At 36.1% G+C, this 20,249-nt stretch overlaps 1 protein-coding gene across 1 annotated transcript; it reads left to right on the top strand.

Moving 5' to 3' along the window:
* Positions 1–16,792: 16,792 nt before the first annotated feature.
* LOC145672628 (uncharacterized) lies at positions 16,793–17,557 on the top strand. The gene has a single exon (XM_081741788.1). The coding sequence runs from the start codon at positions 16,793–16,795 to the stop codon at positions 17,555–17,557; it is 765 nt and encodes a 254-aa protein (XP_081597914.1).
* Positions 17,558–20,249: the final 2,692 nt, after the last annotated feature.

Below are 20,249 nucleotides of genomic sequence, written 5' to 3'. Positions count from 1 at the left end.
CGACCAATTATTTCATCACAGGTATCTATGAGCAACGAGATAACAACAGTGGAAGACAAACTTCGTTATTCTCAAACTTGATACTTTGAAAAACTTATGAAAGTAGTTTCATCATCCAAATACATATTCAATCAAATCGGTTTCAGAAGTAGCATTAATCTTATAATGACGTAATGGCTGTAAGAGTTACCCTGAAAATGTATTTTGTATGTTTTTGTTTTTTCGTAATCCAGAGATTTTTTCCTGAATTTCACTGGAGTTATGAGGAACCTTAAATTATCAGGCATTCCACTTTAACCGCTCCCCTTTCATCCCCAATGCGATATTGGGTATATTTACAGCTTAGTGCAGCTTAAAGAAACCATGATCGTGCATATTTGATTTCTAATTTGCTTGCTCATAGCGTTGCCCTCGAGACGAGATGAGAATTCAGGTTTTGTCGTCTCGTGTCGTAAATGTTTGTAAAAGTCTCGTCTCTTTTTGTAAATTTATGTACAAAATGTGTCCTGATTTCCGTCTTAGTTTCATGTAGAATTTATCGGAATTCTTCCAGGTTACGACGAGTCCACGAAAGATTGATATAACGACACTTAAATCATATTTATTAATGAAGTAAATTATGTAATGACTTGCGCATCTTTAAACGTTGATAAATGCTCTTTCTTGTGTTCATAATATTACCTTATCAAACTGCATATGACATATATACAATTAATCATATGACATATATACAATTAATCGGGTCTAGGAAAATTCGGTGTAGGAAAATTCGGTGTAAGAAAACTCGGTGTAAGAAAACTCGGTGTACAGAAATGCGGTATACGGAAAACTCGGTGTGGGGAAATTCAGGTGTAAGGTAGTTTCGGTGTAATACATATTGAATATTACCACTTACGATAATTTACGACACTTCATATTGTGAAAACGAAAACCATAAAATGTAATGAATAAAATGTATTACCTATTTCAAGAAAAGCATTTTTTTTTTTTTTTTTTTTTGTGCCTTGAGTCCAATATCTGTTTCATGTCTTTTGCGGGGTATTACTATGAACTACTTTACATCACACCATGAATCTGACACTTTTTGTCAAAATAAAACAATTACAACTATAAGTTCAGAGAATAGTTATAGGAACAACTAAAAGCACCACTTTGCCTCACGTTCTGTCCCAGACAGAAACATAATATGGTTGTTAGTGAATAAATTGCAGGAAACAGGATCGCTTCTGAGGAAGACAGGTAAGGATCGGACCTCGCTGGCGGATGTTGTGGAAGATGTCAGTTACCGACTCTAAGTCACCCAAGAAATCTCTATTCAACATGTGATTTATGTGGGTTACCACTAACACTTAATTTGTATTCTTAAGTTTCGCTTCAAATATCCAATATCTCATTCGAACTGTAACGTACAATGGCGAATATTTGCTGTTTTTCTTGCGGCCTGCTCTATATTACCCCGGATGAATTTAAACCAGTAAACATAATCCCATAAATCTTCCATCCTTCCTTGATGATTTGCAGTAAACCGCATGAAAATCGGATTTGAGTTAGAATTTCTAGAGCCAAATGAAATCCGTGAGTTTTGAAAGAATCACTCTGTATATACATATGTAAGATGCAAAAATATATTGATCAAAAAAGTCTTAGTGGAAAGGGCAATATAAAGCAGGATGGTTTTATCAGATAACTAGCAGCGTTCACCCCGCTTCGCTGCGGTCACCCCGGAACGCAATAAACTTTGTTACTTAGATAATTTTTACTTTTTCGCTTTCAAGTGATATGATAAAAACCATAGAAGATTGCAGTAAATGTTAACATTATAGCGCCTGTCATTTATGTTAACCCGCCCCGCTTCGCTGCGGTCACCCCAACCCGCCCCGCTTCGCTGCGGTCATCCCGGAACGCAATAAACTTTGTTACTTAGATAATTTTTACTTTTTCGCTTTCAAGTGATTTATAGCGCCTGTCAGTTATGTTAACCCGCCGAGTCACAGGGTCATGCGGGTTGCATATAAATACGTTTATTTTTATACCTATGATGAACTAATAACAAAGGATTTGTGCGTATGGACACCTGAATGGTCAATTATCTCAAGACACTGGTAATTGAAAATTAAAGTGATATGATAAAAACCATCTAGGGTCCACATCCTAACAACCCCCCAAAAATGAAAGAAATCGGTTCAGCCGTATTAGCGTGATGAGCGGACAAAGGATTTTTTTTACGTATTGACACCTGATTGGTCAATTATCTCAAGACACTGGTAATTGAAAATTAAAGTGATATGATAAAAACCATCTAGGGTCCAAATCCTAACAACCCCCCAAAAATGAAAGAAATCGGTTCAGCCGTATTAGCGTGATGAGCGGACAAAGGATTTTGTGCGTTCTCTTTTATATATATAGATAGTTGTACAAATAGTTGACTTTTCCTCCAATCAGACACTTTAGTTTGTTTGCCTTAAGTTAAGGTAAACAAGTACTGCAACCCTATTGACTCCTTATTGACTTCTCCAATCAGCCGTAGATACTTTAGTTGAGGCATTTATTTTTACACCTTTGAGTAACATAAACAAACAATGTCATTTTTGAAGAATTTAGATTTAAATATTTATTTATAAAATAGACATAAAATCGTCAGAACATTTTTGAAAAATCTACAATTTTCAACTTTACCCATCCAGTAACCTATATTTTTTTTGGAAGTAGAAAATTCTAGGAGGCATCCTCCAAAACAGCATAAGAACTTAAGTTTTAAATTAAATGTCGATTGGTAGCGATGGTCGCTTCGCTAAATCACACGAACGGACTTCGAAAAACAAATTTCTCGTCATGTAAGGGCCATAAAATGTTAAAATCCGTCGAAATCTAGAATTCCAATAATTTCAGGAACACAATTCAATATAAAGCAATATAAAGTAGACAGTAAACAGTAAAAATGATAGTAGACAGTAAAAGTACTTCTACACAAAATTTGAACTTCAAACAAATACGCTCATTTATCCTCAAAGTTGAGTTTTTAATAAATCCTACGGTCTACTTCAGTTTGAACTTAAAACTAATACGCTCATTTATCCTCAAAGTTGAGTTTTAATAAATCCTACGGCCTACTACAACGAATCTTTCTTTACACCTAACATTCCCCACACCGAGTTTTCCGTACACCGAATTTTCGTACACCGAATTTTCTTACACCGAATTTTCCTACACCGAATTTTCCTGCTCCCCAATTAATAATATCCTATATTTCGAAAATGGGAGACCCTATGTCTACCGAAAGTTCTATGTTTCTTGTGAGTACTCTACAATTTGTTTACTCCGATGATATTTGCCCCAAGCTTCCCTTGAATTTGTCCCTATGCATATTTTATAGACTTAAAAATACTAGAGATAGTCACCAGAAAATAATGAGTACACATCCTAAATATACTCTCGTGAAAAACTTCGGAACGAGTCGAATCGATCAATTTTAATTCGTTTTCTTTGCCACAGAAAGTATCTGATCCTTTGTACAATACCGAGGTTAGTTTATTCGCAAGTTAATATGGAGGATTATGTATTTGCCATTTTTTTTTTTGGCTTGTTACTTAAAATGTTTTGCAAATAACTTTTGTCTTCACTTGAGCATATACATATCACAGTGAGAAATAAAGATAAACGCTGCTTCCTTCTAGTAATATCCGAAAAGATCTTAAACAATACATATATATAAAGAAAACGACTAAAACTAATTTCTTTCATTAAGACACTGCTGGTGTGAATAGAAACTTGCAATAATAAGGTGTTTGTAAACGACTGTCAATTAGAATTGAAATATTATTAGCAGTTCGAATTTTGGAGCATAATGAATAAATCGAAAATTTATGTTGAAATCTTCATTTATCAAGCAAGAATCAAAATAGTTTAAAACCCGACAATTCAAATGAACTTCCTGCCATTCTGTCCTCCTGCCATTTCGTCCTCTGCCATTTCGTCCGCCTGTCATTTTGTCCCCTGCCATTTCGTCCGCCTGCCATTTCGTCCTCTGCCATTTTGTCCTCCTGCCATTATTTCCTGCCATTATGTCCCCTGCCATTTTGTCCGCCTGCCATTCTGTCCGTTCCCCGTCCAGCTCGTTTGATCACGAATAATTATCGTTTGATCCCAACGCATACTGATGTATTACACACAATTTGGCTAGGGCTTGTTAGCCCTTGATAATCGACATGTATCCATAGATATTTCAATCGTAAATAGGTAAGCAAAGTTTGCTTAGTTTCTGGTAGCAAGTATGGAAAATAGTTTACTGTTTATTTAAAAATGGAGGCCTCCAACAATGAAACTAACAACAATATGAGAAATCGACATGTACCATTCTCTAGATATCTGAATGGTAAATATGTCAAGTTTGGTCAGCTTCTGGTAAAAAGTATGGAAAATAAAGTGAATCGTTTATTTAACAATGGTAGTCTCCAACAACGTAACTAAAACAATATGTGAAATCGACATAAACCATAGGATAGATATTTCAATCTTACATAGGTACGCAAAGTTTGGTCAGTTTCTGGTAGAAAGTATGACAGATAAAGTTTATTGTTTATTTAACAATGGTGGCCTCTAACAATGAAACTAACAACAACAAGCGAAATCGACAAGTACCATTTTTAGATATCTAAATCGTAAAGGAGTGTGCTAAGTTTGGTTAATCTGTGGTAAAAAGTATGGCAGATAAAGTTGATTGTTTATTTAACAATTGAGAAATTCAACAATTATTTATTAAACAATGGTGGCTTAAAACGATAAAACTAACAATAATATGTGAAATCGACAAGTACCATTCCCTAGATATCTCAGTGGTAATCCGATTGGTGTGCCAAGTTTGGTCAGTTTCTGGTACGAAATATAGCAAATAAAGTTGATTCTTTATTTAACAATGGTGGCCTCCAACAATGAAACTAAGAACAATATGTGAAATCAACACGTACTATTTCCTACATATTTCAATCTTAAATGGGTGTGCAAAGTTTGGTTAGTCTGTGGTAGAAAGTATGGCAGATAAAGTTGATCGTTTATTTCACAATGTAGAAATCCAACGCTTGTGTATTTAACAATGGCGGTCTTCAACAATGAAACTAACAACAATATGAGAAATCGACACATATCTTTCCCTAGATATTTCAATCTCAAATGAGTGTGTAAGGTTTGGTCAGTTTGTGGTAGAAAGTATGGCAGATAAAGTTGATTCTTTATTTAATAATGGTGGCCTCTAACAATGAAATTAACAACAATAAGTGAAATCGACACGTACCGTTCCATAGATGTCTCAATTGTAAATGAGTGCGCCAAATTTGGTTAGTTGTGGTAGAAAGAGTGTAAGATAAAGTTGATTGTTTAGGTAACAATTTAGAAATTCAACGATTGTTTATTTAACAATGGTGGCCTTCAACAATTAAAGAACAACAATATGTGAAATCGACATATACCATTCCATAGATATCTCAATCGTTCATGAGTGTGCAAAGTTTGCTTAGTTTGTGGTAGAAAGTATGGCAGATAAAGTTGATCGTTTATTTAACAATGGAGAAATCCAACGAATGTCTATTTATTAATGGTGATCTTTACAATGAAACTAACAACAATATGAGAAATCGACACATATGTTTCCCTAGATATTTCAATCTTAAATGTGTGTGCAAGGTTTGGCCAATTTCTGGTAGAAAGTATGGCACATATAGTTGATTGTTCATTTAACAAAGCTGGCCTCTAACAGTGAAAGTAACAACAATAAGTGAAATCGACACATACCATTCCATAGATATCTCAATCGTAAATGAGTGTGCCAAGCTTGGTTAGTTTGTGGTTGAAAGTATGGCAGATAAAGTTGATTGTTTATTTAACCATGGAGAAATCCAACGATAGTTTATTTAATATTGGTGGCCTCGAACAATGAAACTAAAAACAATATGTGAAATCGACTTGTACCATTAAGTAGATATCTCTGTGCAAATCCGATGGGTGTGCCAAATTTGGTCAGTTTGTTTTAGAAAGTATGGCAGATAAAGTTGATTGTTTATTTAAGAATAGTGGCCTTCAACAATGAAACTAACTACAATATGTGAAATTCACACGTACCATCCCCTAGATACTGCAATCTTAAATGGGTGTGCAAAGTTTGTTCATTTTCTCGTAGAAAGTACGAAAGATTAAGTTGATTGTTTACTTAACAACGGTGGCCTCTAACAATGAAACTAACAACAATATGTGAAATCGGCACGAACCATTCCATTGATATCTCAATCGTAAATGAGTGCGCCACGTTTGGTTAGTTTGTGGTAGAAAATATGGTAGACAAAAGTTGACTGTGTACTTAACACTGGAGACATCCAACGATTCTGTATTTAACAATGGTGGCCATCAATAATGAAACTAACAACAACATGTGAAATCGACACATAGCATTCCGTAGATATTTCAACTTTCAAGGGGTATGCAAAATTTGGTCAGTTTCTGGTAGAAAGTATGGCAGATATAGTTGATTGTTTATTTAAAAATGGTGGTCTCTAACAATAAAACTAACAACAATAAATGAAATGGACACGTACCATTCCATAGATATCTCAATCGTAAATAAGTATGCCACGTTTGGTTAGTTTGTAGTATAAAGTATGGCAGATAAAGTTGATTGTTTATTTAATAATGGAAAAATCCAACGATTGTTTTAAAATGGTGGCCTCGAACAGTGAAACTAACAACATGTGAAATCGATTGGTACCATTCAGTAGATATCTCTGTGGTAATCCGATGGGTGTGCCAAGTTTGATCAGTTGATCCCTAAATATTTCAATCTTAAATGCGTGTGCATAGTTTGGTCAGTTTCTGGTAGAACGTGTGGCAGACAAAGTTGATTGTTTTTTTTTTAAATGGTGGCCTCTAAGAATGAAAGTAACAACAATAAGTGAAATAGGTACGTACCGTTCCATCGACATCTCACATAGCATTCCATAGATATTTCAACTTTAAATGGGTGTGCAAAGTTTGGTCAGTTTCTGGTAGAACGTATGGCCATTAATGTTGATTGTTTGTTTAACAATGGTGGCCTCTAACAATGAAACAAACAACGATATGTGAAATCGACCCATACCATTCCATAGATATCTTAATCTTAAATGATTCTGCAAATTTTGGTTAGTTTGTGGTAGAAAGTGTGGCAGAAAAACTTGATTGTTTATTTAACAATGGTGGCATCTAACAATGAAAGAACAATATGTGAAATCGACACGTACCATTCCCTAGATATTTCAATCTTAAATGCGTGTGCAAAGTTTGGTCAGTTTCTGGTAGAACGTGTGGCAGACAAAGTTGATTGTTTTTTTTTTTAACAATGGTGACCTCTAAGAATGAAAGTAACAACAATAAGTGAAATCGGCACGTACTGTTCCATCGATATCTCAATCGTAATTGATTGTGCAAGTTTGGTCAGTTTGTGGTAGAAAATATGGCAGATAAAGTTGATTGTTTGTTTAATAATGAAGAAATCCAACGATTATGTATTTAACAATGGTGTCTTACAACAATGAAACTAACAACAATATGTGAAATCGACACATAGCACTCCGTAGATATTTCAACTTTAAATGGGTGTGCAAAGTTTGGTCAGTTTTTGGTAGAACGTATGGCCATTAATGTTGATTGTTTGTTTAACAATGGTGGCCTCTAACAATGAAACAAACAACGATATGTGAAATCGACCCTTACCATTCCATAGATATCTTAATCTTAAATGATTCTGCAAATTTTGGTTAGTTTGTGGTAGAAAGTGTGGCAGAAAAACTTGATTGTTTATTTAACAATGGTGGCATCTAACAATGAAAGAACAACAATATGTTAAATCGACACGTACCATTCCCTAGATATTTCAATCTTAAATGCGTGTGCAAAGTTTGGTCAGTTTCTGGTAGAAAGTGTGGCAGATAAAGTTGATTGTTTTTTTAAGAATGGTGGCCTCTAAGAATTAATCTAACAACAATAAGTGAAACCGGCACGTACCATTCCATCGACATCTCAATCGTAAATGATTGTGCAAGTTTGGTCAGTTTGTGGTAGAAAGTATGGCAGATAAAGTTGATTGTTTGTTTAATAATGAAGAAATCCAACGATTATGTATTTAACAATGGTGTCTTACAACAATGAAACTAACAACAATATGTGAAATCGACACATAGCACTCCGTAGATATTTCAACTTTAAATGGGTGTGCAAAGTTTGGTCAGTTTTTGGTAGAACGTATGGCCATTAATGTTGATTGTTTGTTTAACAATGGTGGCCTCTAACAATGAAACAAACAACGATATGTGAAATCGACCCATACCATTCCATAGATATCTTAATCTTAAATGATTCTGCAAATTTTGGTTAGTTTGTGGTAGAAAGTGTGGCAGAAAAACTTGATTGTTTATTTAACAATGGTGGCATCTAACAATGAAAGAACAACAATATGTTAAATCGACACGTACCATTCCCTAGACATTTCAATCTTAAATGCGTGTGCAAAGTTTGGTCAGTTTCTGGTAGAAAGTGTGGCAGATAAAGTTGATTGTTTTTTTAAGAATGGTGGCCTCTAAGAATTAATCTAACAACAATAAGTGAAACCGGCACGTACCGTTCCATCGACATCTCAATCGTAAATGATTGTGCAAGTTTGGTCAGTTTGTGGTAGAAAGTATGGCAGATAAAGTTGATTGTTTATTTAATAATGGAGAAATCCAACGATTGTTTAACAATGGTGGCCTCGAAGAATGAAGCTAACAACAATATTAGAAATTGATTGGTACCATTCAGTATATATCCCTGTGGTAATCAGATGGGTGCGACAAGTTTGGTCAGTTTGTGTTAGAAAGAAATCCAACGCTTGTGTATTTAACAATGATGGTCTTGAACAATGAAACTAACAACAATATGAGAAATCGACACATATCTTTCCCTAGATATTTCAATCTTAAATGAGTGCGCAAGGTTTTATCAGTTTCTGGTAGAAAGTATGGCAGATAAAGTTGATTCTTTATTTAACAATGATGTCCTCTAACAATGAAACTAACAACAATAAGTGAAATAGACACGTACGGTTCCATAGATGTCTCAATTGTAAATGAGTATGCCAAGTTTGGTTAGTTTGTTGTATAAAGTATGGCAGATAAAATTAATTGTTTATTTAACAATGGAAAAATCCAGCAATTGTTTGTTTAACAATGGTTTCCTCGAACAATGAAACTAACTACAATATGTGAAATCGACAGGTACTATTCGCTAGATGTCTCTGTGCTAATCGGATGGATGTGGCAAGTTTGGTCAGTTTGTTTTAGAAAGTGTGGCACATAAAGTTGATTGTTTATTTAACAATGGTGGTCTTCAACAATGAAACTAACAACAATATGTGAAATCGACACGTACCATTCCCTAGATATTTCAATCTTAAATAAGTGTGTAAAGTTTGGTCAGTTTCTGGTAGAAAGTACGGCAGATAAAGTTGATTGTTTACTTAATAATGGTGGCCTGTAACAATGAAACTAATAACAATAAGTGAAATCGAAACGTACCATTCCCTAGATTTTGTAACGTCCATTAACCAGACTATATCAGTTTTTGCTTAATTTTTGAATTGTTCATTTTATTTTTGATTGTTTTAATTTTATTAGTTGCACATTGGTGACGGTGGCGCCATCTACCGTTTTAGACACAAATTATTTGGACGTAATGAATAACTTTAATTTCTTTTGCACACGATTTCCTAACCTTTATACTAAACAAAATTCTTAAACATTAAGATGTTATTCGTGAATTTCAAACGTGTTTAACAATATTGGTCAAAATAAGGAGAGAGAAAATTAAAATAATAATGATTATAGTCAAACCCTTAGAACATTTGAGGATAAATTGAGTGAAAAAAGAAAATTATTGAACTGCCTTGTAATTTACTTAGAGCATTTTACATTTTAAAATAGCTAAACCTGCGTTCTTTGCATAGCGCATCTTGTCATTCCTCACATCTGTACGGGTTCCTTTGCAGACACAAGTGAAAGAAGTCTTGGTAATAATCGGCAAGAGATACCGTAAATGGGAGATTTTTTTAATTACTTTTTTCAATATCTCGTACCGTTTACAATATTTGAGCCTACTTCCGGTTGCAGTTTTTAATTCATGTATCATCTGTTTTTTCTTTCTTCTTGCATGTAGTATGTAATAAGCAAATACATAAACTAAGTAACCCTATGGCCTATGGGACCGATGCCGCGTTCACAAAAGCTCTTCTATCCTTAGCCAATTGAATCCAGTTTCTACTTTGTATTCCTATCTCTGAGAGATCCATCTTAATATTGTCCTCCCATCTGCGCCTACATCTTGCTAATGGTCGTTTTCCGGCTGATCTTCCAGTTAAGATTTTGAAAGCGTTTGTTCTTTCTTCCATCCTGGCTACATGACCTACCCACTTGAGCCTCTTAGATTTGATGACCCTAACAATGTTGGATAAACCGTATAAATTATGTAGTTTCTTGTTATGAAGATTCCGCCATTCCCTATTCCCGTTCTCTTGCGTCCGAATTTTCGTCTCAGGATCTTGTTCTCAAATACTTTCAATCTATGTTCTTCGTTCCGAGTAAGAGACCATATTTCGCAACCATACAGAACAACAGGCATGATTATCGTTTTTAAAATAAGCTAATACATTACACATGCAATCAATTATAATGTCAGTTATATATGGTGTTCATTGGGCAAAATACTCCAAACAATAAAGATTCAACTTAGACTGGAGAAATGGTTATCCTTCGTTTTTCATTATAATTTGGCCATGAAACAAACACCTGAGAGATATGCAGCCCCTATATACAATTATATATTGTTGGAATGTATAATAGGTAGGATATGATGCTTTAGTTTTTTTTTTCAACACTTCCAGTATACCCGTAAAAATGTAATAAATAAATAATGCCTATGTTTTTTTAAATATTGAGTTAGAACTGGACAATCTACGCAAAATTTGCAATCAATTAGTGAAAACGTCATCTTTCTAGAGTCTGTAGTTTTCGAGATCTCACAATCGAAAGGATTTGCCATCTATCTATTAAAATGCTACACTAGCAATTAAGAGCGACTGATCTCCAACCTATAACTTTAGCTTTCATACCTTTGATTTACGGTTATTTGTGATTTCACGTTTTTAACAAAGACAAACATTTTTAAAAAGGTGTACTTTAAATAAATTGCTTAAAGAGATCTTTTTCACAAAGTTTATCCTTTTAAATTATTGTTCAAAGCCTTTGCATTTTAATAAACCTTCTCCAAAATAAATGCAATTGAATTGTACTGCCATCTCTGGAGTTTCTAAAACTATACGTTTGTGGACGTTTATATGTTTGTGGCAAATCCTTTCGACAGTGAGATCTCGGGAACTACAAGCTCTAGAAAGATGACATTTACACTAATTGATTGCAAATTTTGCGTAGAATGCCCAGTTCTAACTCAATATTTTTGTTAAAAAAAAACATGGCCATTTGTTTAGTCCTAACTTGTTTATTTAAATTGTTTAGTTTTGTTTAAAGATGTTTGTTCAATGTAACTTGTTACCTGTAGAAGAAGAAGAAGCAAGGTATAATTGCTTGTTGAAACTGTGCATAGCAGCAGTGTGTGAGTGAGCGCGTAGCCTATAGCTGCAACATCGTAGTGTTCAATGTGCATTTTATTTTAACTCGGGAATTGTAAGAAATATTAACAATATTATTAAGCTTAAACCGAATTATTAAAGAACGAACCAGCGTTTGTGTGATACAGTCCATCATAAAGATTTGGTCCTCCTACCCAGATGTTAATACGTGTTTATGTGTTTTATGTGACCGTGCTAACACTTGTATGTTAACCCTACAACCACACCGTGCTTTTATGAGGACATGTATCACAGCGTCGGGTCATATACGACCCCAGTCTCGAGAGTCGTTTTATTAGACTAGATACGGTTATATTATGTTAGATTAGATAATATTAGGTTAGGTTAACTTAGGTAGATAATGTGTGGTTTGTTAGATTATATATGTTTATGTAGGTTATGTATATATGTGTATATATGTATATATATGTTAGATTATATCTATATGTATTAGATTAGGTTAAGTAAGGTTAAATGAGGTGAGGTTAGGTTAGGTTTATTAGGTTATATAATCTTATACATTTCACGTATCAAATTTTATATATGTTGACATAATCCGTTTCTTTACCGATTATCCAATTAGTCTAAAATACACGAGTTCTACATTATAACAATATTAAATGTTTTCATTGGGTTTCAATTGTTTGATATTTTCATTGTTTTACATGGACGTAAATGAAGCAGTTTTCATTGTTTACCATTGTTTACATTTTGCAATTCTCGCAAATGTTGTGTCGGTGTTCAGCACACACACTTCTCTTACACAAGTAACACACTGCTACTCCTTTTCTGTCTTTCTTTTGGCTACAGAAAGCACATCTACCTGGTCATCCAACTGGTGTCACACTTTGTACCGGTTCCTCTTCGATGCTAACTTGTAAGAACATGACGAATATTGTTCCTTAGCTGTTTTGGCAACCTCTCGTTATTTGCTCTCCTTTTCATGTGTTCTTCACAGAGTGCCAATGCAAAAGCCTTCAAGAAATCAGAACGCTTCTTCAGTGTTGAACTAGATCCCGAATTGCAACTGAAGATAACGAAGCTATTTAGTGCCGCTGCATCTAACATACCATAAAAAAACTCTGAGTGGCCACCAATTGCAAGCTGTGAATCTCTTCTCTCTTTTCCAACATTTGGTTTTGCTGCACACATATACGATGTTTTGGCGTCACCCATCATAATAACTTTTATCCCATATTTATCGGGCTTGCTGGGAATATACATTTTGAAAGGGCATCTACCCCTGAACCCCAATAATTGTTCATCTATCGTGACATATTCTGAAGGAGTATAATATTCAGAGCAGTGACGCACAAAGATATCCCACACTTCACGGATGGCAGCAAATTTGTCTACAGATTTCCTTTGGTCCCTTGTAGCTTTATCGTCAAAGCGCAAGCAGTTTATAAGAAATTCAAATCTATTTCTTGACATAGTGCTCCTAAATGCAGGTGAACCAAACGCTTCAGACCACATATCACTTACTGTCAGGTGAGAATTTTTTAGAACACCGGCAAGATAAAGCAAACCAAATAAGGCACACAATTCAATTTTGTCAGTGGGGGATAGATAACTCTGATCTGATTTGAAGACACACTTTTGTCTTTCTATTTCTTCATTGGTAAAAATCACAATTGTGTTCAAAATGTCATCTGAAAAAAAAAAAAAACAGTAGCCAAATGTCCTTTGCATCGGTTCTTTGTTTCGCTTCCTTCTTGGGCCCTGGGAGATGAATAACAATGTTTTTTTTCAACGTTCTAGTGGATTTTTGGTGGAAGGGTTTAGTGTACCACTTACTGCCATTCTTCCCATAAATGACTTTACGTTGTAACAAGTCGGCAACATCATCGTTATCAACATCAGCTTCAAATTCATCCTCCGATTGATCATCCTGCTCCTCATTATCCTCACTTTCACTTAACAGTTCATCAGCATCGGACAGATCATCATCTGATTCTTCTAAAATGCGTACAATATCTTCCTGGTTAGAAAACTTCCTTGATGCCGCCATTCGTAAAAAAAATCGCTCACTAGAAAATGATTTGTTATATGGCTATTCAAAACTAACTATGTTTCATTAATCACACCGTGGGATCATATACGACCCGAGCACTGAAAATAACACAGAACTTTCCGCACCAACACAACAATGCAACTTGCAGTGTCAACAGCATGCTCCGAACTGAAGCTAGATGAAGTGTTGTGTTTCTCTCTCACAACGGCGCTGGCGTAGAACGCATTTTGTATGCACTGGGGTCGCCGGTGACCCCACGGTGTGATTGTAGGGTTAACAAGAAAGAAAAAACTGTATGGGCGACAATGGAAGCTTACAATTCCCGAAAGCGTGTTTTAAAAGGTAAGGTCACTCGTGCTGAAAACTGCATAAACAATATCACAGAACAGGAAGATATTAGTGTAGTTCAGGTCTACAAAAACAAAGTGAGTGAACTGTTACGTGAAACAAATGAGCTTTTGATGCTAGCCAGTAACTTGTGTGCCGAAGAAGAAATTTATTTGGTGCAAGAAGAAGAGCTTGCTGCTATTGAAGATAGACTTACAAAGCTTAACGTGAAATTAATGGAAGTGCAGGGTAAATTATCTCACGCTTCTAGTGATGTGAATAATCAAAAAAACACAACAGAAATTCGACTTCCAAAATTGCAGTTGCCATGCTTTAGTGGGAACTTAAATGATTGGCTTTCGTTTCGTGATTTCTTTATCGCAGCAGTGCATAATAATGAAAAATTGACGGGTGCACAAAAACTTCAGTACTTAAAAACTAGTCTGCAAGGTGAAGCAGCAACACTTATTCAATCTATACAAATAACTGACGATAACTATAAAGAAGCTTGGAACCTGTTAAATTTAAGGTATCAAAATAAACGAGAATTAGTCACGTCTATCTTGCGGCGGTTTGTAAGTCAAGGTCAAGTGCAGCAAGAATCAGCTGGCGCGTTACGTCGGTTGTTGGATATAAGTGTTGAGTGTGTGCGATCGTTATCAGTGTTGGACATAAAAGTAAACGAATGGGATCCTTTGCTTACATTTCATATAACAGAGAAGCTAGACAGTGAAACAAAAAGACAGTGGGAACTTTCATTGTCAGACAGTGAACTACGAACATTCGACCAATTGGTGAAATTCATAGATAATAGGTGTCGCGCATTAGCAAGTAGTACTTCAAATGCGAAATCAACCCCACCCAGTGAGCCAAACAAGAGAGGACTAGCTCGGGAGAGTAATGCTCCCGGAAGTAGAAACGAGAAACACAGTTCTGATTGGTTGGCGTTATCCACTTCTTGCCACGTTGCATTAAAATAGCAGAAAACAAACGATTGCTGCTATCGGCGTTCGTGGCCGAGTGGGCTAGCGCTATATGATAGTAATAAGAATCAATTTTGGCGCGAGTTGAAACCCGGCCCGAGGAACGTTTTTTTTTACATTTTTATAACTTATTAAATTAAAATAATATGAAAATAACACTTAGAAAAGTGATTTATTTATTTTTGTGCAGATAAGTAGTTGTAGTACTTATGCCCTTGTACTTAATGATATAGGGCTCGTTTTGTTACCCTTGTACTTCATGATATAAATTTTGTGACCAACTTAAAACAACTGGCTAGGATAGCGCGTAAAACAGCTGGCTAGAGTAGCGCGCGGAAAAACGTACTTCCGGGAGTATTACTCTCCCGAGCGGGTCGTAACAAGAGTAATAAAAAATCAACAATAGCGCATCATGCTTCAGCTCAATTTTCGTGTTGCCAGTGCAAAAGCAAAAATCATCCTTTGCATAAATGTGATGACTTTCTTTCGCTGTCAGTTGACGAACGTCATTCTTTAGTGAAAAACAAAGCATTATGCTTTAATTGCTTACAATCTAATCATAAACTGTCCAGTTGCAAATCAGCATCGTGTCGTGAGTGTGGCAAACGTCATCATACTTTACTTCATTTTCCAAATAAACAGAACTCATGTGTTTCAGTGGGGACTCATTTTTCAAGTGAAACTAATGTGCAACATGCAGTATTATTACAAACTGCAGTAGTGATGGTGAAGGATTCATATGGTAATTTACAACCTGTGAGCCTTGTTAGATTCAGCCAGTGAAAAAAGCTTCGTGTCAGAAAACTGCATACAACGACTCGGTTTACAAAAACAGCCGGTTTATGTACATGTTTCGGGACTGAGTTCCAGTAATGTTGCTCGGGTAAAAGGTGTTGTTAATATTGTGTTTACATCAAGTTATGATGTTAAATCAGAATTTTCTATAGAAGCGCTAGTGTTGCCAAAGGTAACAGGTATGTTACCAAAACGGTATATTCATAAAAGCAAGCAGTGGTCGCATGTTAACAAGTTAACATTAGCAGATCCGAATTTTAATGTTCCTGACAGAATTGATCTGTTATTGGGTGCAGATATTTACCCTCAATTACTATTGGTGGGTGTGTGTAGTGGTGTTAATGGTTCTCCCGTAGCAGTGAATACCAAATTAGGATGGGTGTTGTTTGGTTCTATTGGCGACGATGAAGTGCGACGTAAAGAATTCACAGCGTCAACATATCATATCCAGTACAACAGTGAAAGAATTTTGCAACAGTTTTGGGAATTGGAAGATATTCCTACACAAAAAATAATGTCGTCAGAAGAAAAACAGTGTGAAATTTATTTCGAGAAGACCCATCAAAGAGATGAGACAGGTAGGTTTCATGTGCAATTACCGTTTCGTGACAACAGTGCAAGACTTGGTGAGTCACGTGAAGTGGCAATTAAACGCCTTAAGCAAGTAGAAAGTCGGTTGAAGAAGAGGCCTAAAATGCGTCAATTATATGTAAATTTTATGCATGAGTATGAGGTACTTGGGCATATGGAGATTATTCCAGAGAGTGAAATACTGAAACCAAACAGTGAAGTGTGTTATTTACCTCATCACGCAGTGTTGAAAGATTCCAGTTCTACAACAAAACTGAGAGTAGTTTTTGATGGTAGTTGTAAAACTTCATCTAACGTGTCATTGAATGATAAGTTACTTGTCGGACCTATGTTGCAGTGGACTTAATTCCATTACTTGTGCGTTTTAGACAATATAATGTGGCATTGACTGCTGATATTGAGAAAATGTATAGACAGGTACGAATCCAACCAGAACATAGAGACTTCCAGCGAATTGTGTGGCGTGAGAAACCTAATCTTCCGACCAAAGATTACAGACTTATGACGGTAACTTATGGTACAGCTTCAGCACTGTATTTAGCGGTGAAAAGTTTGCAGCAATTAGCGAAATATGAAGAAGAATCATTTCCTATTGCATCGGCTGTAGTGATGCAAGACTTCTTTGTTGATGACTTAATCAGTGGTGCCAACTCAGTTAGTGAAGCAATTCAGTTACGAGAACAACTCAGCGTATTATTTCAGAAAGGAGGTTTTGAACTGAGAAAATGGGCATCCAACAGTCCCAACGTTTTAGACTCCGTACCCTCTCATTTGAAACAACTGACGAGTAGTTTAGACTTTGATAGTAGTAATTCAGTAAAAACGTTAGGAATTCAGTGGTATCCATCAAATGATGTATTTTCGTATAATGTCAATCTTGTGTCAGTTAAGTCAGTTGTAACTAAGCGTAACATTTTATCAGAAAGTGCAAAGGTGTTCGATCCATTAGGTTTGATTTCTCCAACTACTATTATTGCGAAAATATTATTGCAAGAAATTTGGAAACTAAATTTAGAATGGGACAGTCCAGTTCCTGAATGGATTTTGAGAAAATGGAGGAATTACTACTCAGAGCTTTCTTTATTGAAGAACATCAAAATCAACAGGTGTATCAGTATCACTCAAGCTACGAGAAGAGAGTTAATAGGATTCTGTGTGCTATACAGCTGAAACTTATACAAGCTGTACTGCTATTACTTTTACTATTAAAATAACTACTTCCAAACTAAGGTACTCTTTATTTACGGACACGGGTACATGCACACAAACTTCAAAAGTACTTTACTAAATTTTATCCCCATGCTACTAAATAATATTCTTCACATTACTTCTAGCAAGCCCACTTGCATACCCCAACTTCATTCTTGCTCCCACGCAAGGTTCGTATATACACTCTTCCACATTCTTCACAGACTATTCACTATTACACTCTTTCACATTCTTCACAGATTATTCACTATTACACTCTTCCCCCATTTTTTTTCCAATGACAATCTATTAGGTGGTCTCCTGATCTTCCGGATCTTCTTGGTAGCTGCCAATCTTGCTGCTCTGCTGATGTTCTGCCATCTCCTGGATATCTTGTTGGTAGCTGCCTATCTGGGTCTCGTACTGGTGTTCTGCCATCTTCTGGGTGTCTTGGTAGGTGTTGATCTTGCTCTCTGACTGATGTTCTGTCACTTTCTGAATTTATGTTTGGACTTCTAGGTAGTTGTACGTGTTGTATATCTTCCACTGCTGCGTTTGTGAGCGGGTTTTTCCGGCAAAGAAACCATATATCCTCCTGACATTTTCTTGGCATGTTATCTTCTTGGTCTCCCTTTGCTTGCGGAAAAATTATTTGATGTCGATGGCACTTCCGTATTTTTCCTTGTATTCTTACCAAAAACACGACTGGGCTCATCTGCCTGACCAGTTCACCTTTGATAAACTTAGGAAAACGATCGAGATAGTTCTTCACCCAGACCACTTCATTCTTTTCTTGTTGCTCCACTTCTTTCCTGTCTTTCTTGCCGCGTTCAAACAATCCCTTCTGTACAACATTAAACATTGTGCGTGGTTGGAAATTTAACATCAATTCCGCTGGTGGTTTCCCTGTTGCCTTACTCGGTGTGAATCGAAGCATGTATAATATTTCTTTCAGCTTATGCTCTCCTAATCTACGGTTCCATGTATATTTATTGTCTAAAAACTGTTTTGTTAAAAGCTGCTTTACTGTCTGCACGGCTTTTTCAGCGATTCCATTGCTTTCTGGGTTGTATGGTGGGGTTAGCACTGCCTTGATATCTCTTTCCTTTAGGTATGTCGTGAACTCAAATGATGTGAAAGGAGGTCCGTTATCTGATACTAAAGCCTTTGGATACCCGAAAATTTGAAAAAAACTCGTCTAACTTTTGTTTACTTTCAGATGCTGTCGTTGAATTTACATTCCACACTTGGATCCATTTTGAATAACTGTCCACTAACAGCAAAAATTTAGATCCCACACAATCAAAGTGATCTACATGCACTCTTCCCATCGGTTGTGCTTCTGCTTTCCAACTACTATATTGCTTTTTCGAGTTATTCCTATGCATGCTATTACACGTTTCACAAAATTCGCTCATTTTTTTGATATCACGGTCTAAACCTGGCCACCAAACTGCTTCCTTAGCTACAGCCAGCATTTTCCAAGCACCTAGGTGATTCCTGTGTAGCTGTTCCAGATATTTCTTCCTTAGCTTATGTGGGAGTACAATTTTGCCTTCCATAATCACACATTTGTTCACAACTGAAAGTTTTTGTTTGTTGTTAAAGAATGTTCTTAACTCTGTAGTATTATGTTCTTCCTTCAACTTCCTGGGCCAGCCTTGTATTATCCATTCTCTCACCTGACATAATAGTCGGTCTTCTTCCGATGCCTCCATGACTTCTTGGAGCGTTAATGGTGCCAACATTATTTGGCTTATGAACTCTTTTTCGTCTATTTTTACATCCACTGGTGCCTCATTAATCGGTAGTCTGGATAGGAAATCTGCTACTTCCACTTGCTTACTATAAAGGATTTTGAAGTCGTACGAAGACAAGAACAGCATCCATCGTTGGAGTCTTGGTGAAGCTGCGTCTGGAATAGCCTTTTCTCCGAATATGATCTTGACTGGCATAGAATCTGTAATAATTGTAAAACGTCTACCGAACAAATATTTATGAAATTTCTTTACTCCGTGTATTATCGCTAATGCTTCTCTTTCGAACTGGGTATAGTTACGTTCTGCATTGCTCAATGTTGCTGACGTACACGCTACCGTCTTCAACTTGTTATTCACTTTGTTACACAGCATAGCGCCGATTCCATCCTGTGATGCATCCGTAACGAGTACAACCTCTTCCTTCTCATCAAATGGGTGTAGTATTTCCGCCTTCTTCAGCAGTTCTTTCGCTTGTGTAAATTCTTGTGCATGTCGTTCATCCCAACACCATATGGCTCCTTTTCTTAGTAACGCATACAACGACGGAATTTTTGACGCTAAGCCAGGTAGTTGTCTATGGTAAAATGAAAGCATGCCTAGGAAGGCCTTCAGTTGCGTTACATTCGTCGGTTCGGGACATTTTATGATCGCTTCCACCTTATCTTCCATTGGTTTAATTCCTTCTGGACTAATATGATGTCCCAAATACTCTATTTCCTGTTTGAAGAAAACACACTTGTCTCCCCGCAGTCTGATATTCAGATCCTTGAACTTTTGTAGAAGTATCCGTGTCTTTTCGTAACAATCATACGTATCTTTTCCCCATATTATCACATCATCCAAGAAACATGCAGCCCACGGTAAATCTTGCAACACTGACTCCATAAACTTTTGAAAAATTTGTGCTGCACAGC

Source organism: Thermobia domestica, chromosome 16, assembly GCF_964235325.1.
Source record: "Thermobia domestica chromosome 16, izTheDome1.hap1.1, whole genome shotgun sequence".
Classification (NCBI taxonomy): Eukaryota; Metazoa; Arthropoda; class Insecta; order Zygentoma; family Lepismatidae; genus Thermobia; species Thermobia domestica.
Note: the sequence above shows the minus strand (reverse complement) of the source record. Positions and strands in the feature narration are given on the sequence as shown.

Coding starts and splice junctions, on each gene's coding strand:
- LOC145672628 (XM_081741788.1), top strand. CDS start 16,793: ATGTATAGACAGGTACGAATCCAACCAGAACATAGAGACTTCCAGCGA.